Source organism: Juglans microcarpa x Juglans regia, chromosome 3S (genome assembly GCF_004785595.1).
Source record: "Juglans microcarpa x Juglans regia isolate MS1-56 chromosome 3S, Jm3101_v1.0, whole genome shotgun sequence".
NCBI lineage: Eukaryota > Viridiplantae > Streptophyta > Magnoliopsida > Fagales > Juglandaceae > Juglans > Juglans microcarpa x Juglans regia.
In genome coordinates this window covers 21,249,918-21,259,411 of record NC_054599.1, presented here as the reverse complement: position 1 = coordinate 21,259,411, position 9,494 = coordinate 21,249,918, and the positions used below count along the sequence as shown (strand labels likewise).

The 9,494-nt window shown below is 33.0% G+C and overlaps 1 protein-coding gene across 1 annotated transcript; it reads left to right on the top strand.

Annotated features, from left to right (window-relative positions):
* Positions 1–640: 640 nt before the first annotated feature.
* LOC121257343 (probable signal peptidase complex subunit 1) lies at positions 641–1,573 on the top strand. The gene is made up of 2 exons (XM_041158312.1): positions 641–785; positions 1,121–1,573. Exon 2 carries the CDS (start codon positions 1,121–1,123, stop codon positions 1,394–1,396), a length of 276 nt encoding a protein of 91 aa, XP_041014246.1. The 5' UTR covers positions 641–785; the 3' UTR covers positions 1,397–1,573.
* The last annotated feature ends 7,921 nt before the right edge of the window (positions 1,574–9,494 follow it).

Below are 9,494 nucleotides of genomic sequence, written 5' to 3'. Positions count from 1 at the left end.
ATGTCCAATTAATAATTAGAGAATTGTAACAACCGATGAATAATTATTTTGAAATTATCAATAAAAATGCAATCATGATACAGTATTTATTGAAGCTACAATGTCTTTTTAGTAACAGTTAGATTCACAATATACGGATGGTATTGACGACGTTAACTTAAACGGAGAAATAACAAAATCTGTTAAAACAATAATTTTCTTTAGATAGTCACTTTATATATATAAAGATATATATAGATTCTTTTAATAAAATGTATTTATATTAAAAAAATTGAGAGAATCTCGTTCCACCCACCCATATCTCAAGAAAATGAAAAAAATAATGATAAACATTAACTCTTTTTTGTAACTATTACCAGAGTTATCTTTTAAAATGGAGTAATCTTTATAAAATAATGGTATTTTTATAATTATTTTCTAAATTATTTTACGAAATGTCTTTTGTTTAAAACATCTCTAAAATAAGTCGTGTATTTATTATTAGAAAATATTTTATTTAATAAAATTTTTTATGAAAATAAATTTATAAAATTAATGTGATATATTATATTTATTTTATAAAAAAGAAATTTATAGATAAAATTATATCAACTCATAAATGAACTTTTATAAAAAATTTTGATAAGACCTCTCTCTCTTTTATCATTTTCAAATAAAAAAAATCCAACGGCTGCTGTTTTCCTTTCACGAGAAGTACAGTATAACTATAAGTAGCTTTTGAGCTGCGTTTCTGATTCTTTTATACTCTTTGGATCTCGGACATTGTCTTTGCATTCTCGGTTCAGGTACACCCCATCACACTCTCTCTCTTTCTGATTGCTTAAAGTTAGGGCGTTATTTTGGTCTTGTTCCCAATTCCAATATACGGATTCCATCAGCACCCATTTCTCATGGCTATTTGTGAGCATTGAGCTTTGACTTGTTATGTTTGGTTGATTGAAGATCGAAGAAAACTAACCAGATACCTGGGGTTTACTTTTTGTTTCGTACTCTTCTCCCTCCTTAAGTTTTTGTTCTTTGATCAATTGGGTTGATTATCTAGGGTTTTATATCAGATTCTAGGGTTTCAGGATTGTACGATTTTATTCAATATTTGATGACGTTTGTGGAGTTTGTTTAGATGGATTGGCAAGGGCAAAAGCTAGCGGAGCAGCTGATGCAGATATTGCTCTTGGCATTCGCTGTGGTGGCGTTCGCCACTGGCTATATATCGGGATCGTTCCAGATGATGGTCCTAATCTACGCTGGCGGTGTGGTTCTGACCACATTGGTGACGGTCCCTAATTGGCCTTTCTTCAATCGCCACCCTCTCAAGTGGTTGGACCCCAGCGAGGCTGACAAGCATCCGAAGCCGCAGGAGGCCGTGAGTGCCAAGAAGAAACCCGCTAAGAAATAGGTCAGCTATTTTGATCATAGTATTGGCATTTGGTAGGGTTGAAAGTCAATGCTTTGTTTGCCTTTTCTGAAATTGATTCGGTGTACTTGATTGCCCTAAATTTCGAACATTTTAGACGATGGATAGAAAGAATTTTCTTTTGGTTTTTTTATAATATAGCTGGTATTGTTATATTTACATGTGTATCTCCAATTGTTTCCAGTGGTTCCTTTGCTTTTTTATTTTTACAATGTGAAAGTGGAAGTCCGTGCTGCCTTGATTTCCTCTTTGTCACAATCTTGAGAAAATTTTGAATTTGCTCAGTGTTGGCATTGTCAAATTCAAAATTTTCTCAATAACTTGCTTGTCTACGAAGATAGACCTAATTTAAGCTGGAGACAACAGAGTTGTAAGAAACAAGATGGGCCCAAACCCTTTAAACTCTAAAGGAAAATGGAAAATTGGATTCGGCTCTGTCCCCATAACCAGATCAAGGAGAGTATGGTGGGTCAAAAGGAAATCTAGAATATTTGAAGCAGGGTCTACTTCCAGTATCGGCGTTGAGACATCAGTAATGGAATGCCATTCGCCTCTTGTTACACCCTTGGTCTCTGAAAGAACTATGGCTCCCTCGTCGGAGTTGAACGAAAATGGTGTACTGCCAAGGTCGGAAAGAGATGTAGAATCCGATACCACCCTAGAGGTAAAGGAACTTGCTGTCACCCCAGAATCTCCAATGGGCTTGAAACCATTGGAGAGAACCGATGGAGTTGCTGAAGAACCAATGAGCTTAGCGTTGGTGCCTTGTATAGAGGAATGTCCACAGGCGGGAGTGCAGTTGGATGTTGTGTCTGGGGATAATGTTGCTCCCTTGGTCTCTCTTCCTCTAATAGCAGATTGGATTCTGCCTAAAGTTAGTGAGATTTAGCAGTTTGTGAGAATTTCACATGGAGGATGTGAAGACCAATTTAAAGAACTAATCACTGCAATTGAGGCAAGCCACGCGCTTGAAACCAAATCAAGTTTCAAGAAAAGTAGGGAGTTACAACGTCTTTATTGGGCAATCAACTACAACACTAAGGGCTCGTTTGTTTTCAGAGATGAGATGGGATGAGATGAGATTAAAGTTAAAAAGTTGAATAAAATATTGTTAGAATATATTTTTTAATATTATTTTTGTTTTGGGATTTGAAAAAGTTGAATTGTTTATTTTATTTTATGTGGGGATTTGAAAAAGTTGTAATGATGAAGTGAGATGAGATGAGATGAGATGAGATGTTTCTTGAAAACAAACGAGGCCTAAGAGTGGTAGCTCAACTAGAGGGAAGTCTAAAGGGAGGGCATTGTGAAGTTTTAGTTCTAAAGGACGAAATAAGAGGTTGGGGTTGGGTTTTCGGGTAGCGTTTTAGTTCTACAGGAAACAAGAGGTTTGGGCTTAGTGTATTTTGGGTTGTTTTTCACTGGTTTTTTGGGTCATTGGGGTTAATGGGCAATGTGTTTTCTTGTATACATCAGTGTACTTGGTTATTTCTTTTTTATATATATAATATTTTTACTTATAAAAAAAAAAAAAATTGATTATCACCACCCTGGTTGTTGAAATATATGATTTAGGGGTTGAGGGTATGGAAGTTGGAACTAGTGTCCAACTAGCCAAAAGTTCTTGTTCAGATGATACTTTCTCCATGCAAATGGAATGGAGGATAAGTCATGGGTTTGAGACTTGGTGCGTGCGTGCGTGTGTGACTTTGCATATAGTCACCAATTGGGAAAAAAACTGGAGTGTTTTAACACTCTAAAAGCGAATGTATCCTCTTTTGAGCTTTTGGCTGCGATGAGATCATGAGTCGTTCATTAAGATGGTACCCTGAATTCCTTTTTCTGTTTGAGAAAGCAGTAAAGCCTTATGTAAACACAATGATGAGTCAATGATAGATGATGGCTCTGCTTTGTCTCTTTTCTAGCATTTGGATTTTTGTTTTATGAACATCCATATGGTTACAGATTTTTGAAGTTTGTCCAAAGTTTATATGCTGGAACTTGGAAGCAATGTGAGGGGCCGCTGCCCTTCTAAATTTGGACGCCATATGGTAAGTTCTTGCCTTAGGATTGACCGTGTTTTTAGAAGCATGATAACTTTTCTGTAGATTAATGACACTAGTAGTAGGCATGAGCACGAAGGCCTGTAGCCTTGGCTGCTGCTCCATTGAGAAGAGCAGCAGCAAATGGTCCACATTTGCCACTGGATGCACCATCGTACACCCAGTCAATAGACTCCAACCAGCACCCTCTATATTTTTCAACACTGCCCTCACCAATTGCAGCAGCTCAACTCTAACTCAAGAAGCTTCCTAGCCGACAATAGAGCTTCTAGTGATGCACATGAAGTTCGCCTGGGTGGTGCCGATGGTTTGGAATTTGAAGAGAGAAGGTGAATCGGCTTGGTTGCAGATGTTGGATTTTCCTTATCCGAGAGCGAGGGTTCCCAGTTGGGCATTTTATTCTTTACTGGTACGAGCAATGGAGGCATCGCGTTACATGACAAACCCGGAGACAAACTTTACAGTCTACTGCCTGCTTAAAATTCAGGCCCCAACGATCAATTACCCACCACCTGTAATGAAAAATCTATTTTTACCAAGTTCCTTTGGACCATATGACATAAGGCCTAATCTCTAAATGGGAGAATCAGGTTTGAACCCCCCATCCCCTATATAAAAATAATAATATTTTTCTTTTCTTTTGGGTCTCCATTTGGACGACTTTGGTAGATCGGTAAGGTACAGAGTTTGTGGACTTCTGTAAGGACTGCTATAAGCCTCTACACCGCACTCTTTTTTTTTTTTTCCCTCTTATGTCATCTCTTCATTTTCCCGTAATCCCATTTCTTCATAATCCCATTTCCCCATCTCTCTCTCTCTCTCACCAAACCCTTTCTCTCTCTCATCAAGCTCTCTCTCTCTCTCTCACCGATCCCATCTCTCTCCTCGAGATTCAAGTCGGGCGAGGGGTTTATTTTTCAGAGAGAAGCACGGCCAGAGGAAGGTTGGGGTAAGGCCGGCTCAATGGTAAGGCCATTTAGGCTCTATGGCCCCCACCATGTGCAAGCTCTCCAAAAATAAAAATGAGGTTTAAAAAAAAAAAGAAATTAAAAATAAATAATTTTAATATTTTTCAATGTGTGTAAGGTCCCATAATACTAAATTTAATATTTAATACAATAAATTATTTATATTTTTAAATAAATTTTTTAAGATCTTACTAAATTAAGGTATCAGATTTGCACTGAGTCTCATTTTAAATTATTGTATTAAATATAAAGTCAAGAAAATCTTATTTAAATATTTTAAATAAAATCTCATTTTATTGAAAATTTCATCTTAGATCTTAATTTATATTGAGGCGGCCAGCTTCAAATCGTGACGTGCGGAGTAGAAAAATTGAAGCAGCTGTTGTATATAAATTCTCCTTAAAAGTTTATAAAGTAAAGGTTCCAGTTAAAGACGACCTCTTCATCACAGTATGTCAGCAAAGTTTGATTGAAGATTAGATTAATAAAATAGACCAATTCCCAAAGCAAACCTCATGAACTAATTTACATTATCTTCCAAAAAAGAAGAAAAGAAGTGAAATGCAGCAAATGAAAGCAATCCCTTTGCATCTGTCGTACAGAATGTATGGTCTATACGCTACAGTATCACGAGATTGTCAATTGTGCGACCGATTCATACATTTTCCAAATGTGCTGTTTGTAATCGTCTTTACAATAGGAGTGATATTTTCTAATAAAACTAAAGATTTATATGCGCAATCTGGATGCCTTCGTATCCAAGTTTCAACCTCTATCCTCGAATGACTCATCTCCAACTCTGTACCAATTAAATAGTTTGCAGTCCCGTCAATGCTTTTTTGGCTAAAAAGATCAGAGGGGGGAATTCAGTGGATTTGGACATTAGCCTTTCGATTAATGAAGGTGTTATATTCTTTCTCGGTCGCATCAAAGTAGATAATGTAAACTAGCTTCCGTTTGAAACTTAAATTCAACTGAAGTGAGATCAACTTAATTAAATTTAAGGATTAATTATATTTTATCTTTTCAAATTTTTATTCAATTTATAATATACTTTTAAAACTAATAATTACATTAAAATAAACTTTTAAACTTTCAAAACTTACTAATCTTTCCCTTACGTCCATCAACAGCATTAAATTTAAAGAAAATTCACTACAAAGATATAATTTTTTATTTAATTTATTATTATTGACTATATAAAATATTAATAATATATGCTAAAAAAATATTTAATGATTTATTATTAATTGATAGCATATATTATTTTATATTTTATATTTTATATAGTCAATGATAATAAATTAGATAAAAATTATATCTTTACAGTGAATGTTATGCACATGAACAGCTCGTGTAGTAAATTTTCGTTAGATTTGACGCTGCTGATAGATGAAATGGGGGATTGAGAAGTTTTGAAAATTTGATGGTCCACTTTGATGCAATTATTAGTTTCGGAGGTACATTATGAATTGAGTGAAAGTTCGAGGGAATAAAGTGTAATTAATCCTCAGTTTAATTTTAAACCGAGTCTAACATTCAAACACTCAACTCTCTAATAACTAAACTCATCTTAACTCAAAAACTCTTTACACGTGGGACCCATAATATTTTTTAACTCAATACTTTATTATACACAAGATCCACAACCTTTTTCAACTTTTTATAAATATATCTAAACTCAAATTAATATCTAAATACATTAAACTCATCTTAGGTGGGTTTTACAAAACTCACTCTATCATTTCAACTCATTACTATTTATAAAGAACTCAATACATCTCAACTCAACTCACATCAAAACGGAACCTAGATCGATGTTGGGCTACACTAGAAATACATATGCAAAAATGGAATATAGCTTCTCTAATAAAACAAGATTTCACATAAAGTGTAGGTTTCCCCATGAATTATTTATTAAAAAACAATCAATTCTATCGAATTCTCAAGAAATTTGAAGTGAAAGATATTTCTAATTAAATAAACGTGGTTGTTCGAGGCTATTGATTAGCTCCGACTCGGAACTCCTTCCTTCTTGGTATAAGATCAAAAAAGAAGTAAATTAATAGATGAGCGGTGGCAATATTGTTAGTTGAAATGTCTTGTTTAAGATGGCCAGTATTAAAAGGGGTTGTTCATAAAGGTTGCCATTACTCGTGAAGACATGTCCTTCTTGTCCAGGCATTCTTCACTCATAATTAGTCGAAAATACCTTTCGATTGAACCTATGTTGTATGCATGAGACACTAAAGATAGGAGAATTATTAAATATTTTTTAAACTATATATAGATTATTTAGTATTTTTTTCTATAAAAAAATGTTATATTATTTAAATTATTTATGTGATACTAATTTCTATTAACATGCTGTGATATGATAGGATTCAAATATCATATGTCCAAACTCTAAAAATTCCTAATAATTAATATAAAATAGAAATGCCATTGAATTTGGGACATGGTGTGTCGGATAAGGGATGTAGTAGTTGTTTATTTATGTGCCACGTATAATAGTTTCGAGAAACCCCGCCCGCCTTCTATTGAGCATACTGCATACATTACTTGACTTTTGATTGTTCACCAACCATATATTCGATGCAACGATTTTTTTTTTTTTTTAAATATAATTACATGAATGATTATTATGAAATAATGCTCCTATAAGGAAAATCACTGATATAAAGAAAGAAAAAAGGTAGGAAATAGAGTCTTTTAAGAATTCATGTAATATAAAGTTGATCATATGTGAATGATATTGAGTAGTTGATAATTGTAGTATAATTGTCTTTTGAAGGAAATATCAACCTTCTTTTATCAATTCAATATATCAACTTTGTAACATCTATAATTTTGGAGAATTTTTCTATATCGTTGGCCATTTTTATTTCGTTTTGGCAAAAACAAATATATAAATAAGAAATAATTTAATTACAAAAGTAAACTTATAAATTGACGTTGTTTAATATGGTATTGTTAAATTGTAAAGTAGATTTAACGTATCGTATGAAATTATAATCAGATTTAAGAAATTAATATTGTAAGATATTTTTCTGACTGTAACAGTGTAACCCTACTCATTTATAAAATAAGGAGGTAAATCCAACGGCTCGTATGGCAGGAATCATCGACAACCATAGAAAGCAGATCCGAACACGTGCAGGACAAGTGAGAGTGTGGCTAAAACTTGATCTAATTTGGACTGTATCGATGATATTAATAATGAGGCCGAAAAATGTCGAATTTGCGGCGAGTGTTGATCACCAAGTTTCCAGAAATCAAATTTGAAAAAGATGTCCAAATCAGCCTGAAATGATCGAACTACGTATAATCGACGTCTCCTGTGCTGATCACCATTAATTCAACGGAGAAATCTGGAGATTCTGTGTCTGTAAATCTAAACCAGAGGATTTTTATTTTTGTTTTGTTTTGTTCTTGGACACGAACACGATAGGCACTGCGACGTGTGCCACCCATTTAAGTTGTTCTGTCCTCTTTTTTCTTGTTCTTGTGCGAGTTCTACAGCTTGAAATATCCCAACATGAGCATACAATCTGTTGTTGTCTGTCTTAATCGAAAGAGGTAAAAGATCATTGAATCGTCGAGCTTTCACAGTGAGTTATGCTGCCACCACTTTTCCTTTCAACGAAAGATTTAAGATTACGTTTGAATATTGAATTGAGTTGAGTAGTGAATAGTAATATTTTATAAATTCTAATAAAATAAATTTAATTTTTTAAGTTAAAATATATGTAGTAAATTGAGATATGTTTAACTTTTTTATAAGAAATTAAAAAAGTAGTAGATCTCATCAATGATTGATTTGAAATAAGTTAAGTTTGATTCAATAACCAAACACAACCGTTGCATTGGGTGTGAATAGTAATGAGTTAAGATGTTTAAGTAGATTTTGTGAGTCCATTGAGATGTGATTGAATATATGAAATATGTTGAAATATATTTGAACTTTTTATGAAAATTTTAAAAACTAGTTGATTCTATCAATAATTAGTTTGAAATATACTGAGATGATCTCAGCATCCAAACATACCCTATGCATAAAACTATTTAATTTATATCTTAACATTTTTTTTAATATAACTTGGGCAGGTTTTCTTTCAATAAATAGGTCCAAAAGCAACAAAATATTTCTAAATTTTGGTACCCACTTGTCAGAGTATTGGCAATGGGCTAGCCAAATGTCAATGCAAGTCTAAATTTTAGCTAGATGTGAGAAAAAACTTTCATATTAGACTAGCCAATAGTCCAAAACTTAAGACTTGATGAATAGTAAATCTTAAGTCCTCTCCAAACATAGTTAGCTACTATTCATAATGGAAAGTAATATTTAATTATTTCATCACTTCCTCTCTCTTTGAATGGTAAAACATACATGGCATGCACATTATTTCTACGAATTGATAGAGTAGACATATTATTTATACAAAGTATAAAGATCTAAGAAATATATAAATTATATTTACAAAAAAAATTAAAAAAAATAAAATATTATATTATTATTTTAACTTTATAATGGCTAGTCCAATGTAGATTCACCTAATCAAAAATTAATATTATAGTCAAAAGTTAATATTTTAGTCAAACTTTAAACTTGACAATGAGTAGACCATTGCCAATGCTCTCAAGGGGATAGACATTGGGTGGAGCCAAACATCATTCTAACTTCTTATTTATATTTGATCAATTGTTGGAGTGCAATGCCCGTTGAGCTTCTATATAATTGTATATATACTCCAAATCTGACTACTTGAAATATTAAAAAAAAAAAATGTTAAGGTCTGTACAATATAATTAACGTCATATTTCTATCACATCAATCATAAAAAATAAAAATTAATTAGTATGATGTCTGTCACATTAAACGTGTTGCTTTGGTGTTACAAATTAAATTTTAATCATTTTCTTTGTTATAATTCCCTAGCGTTCTTTGTTATATGTTGGGATCATTACGACGAAACCGAAGAAAATAGAAGAATGAGAGCTCTTGAATAACCAGACTAGATGAGGCTGGCCTCATCATAAGTTCATAAC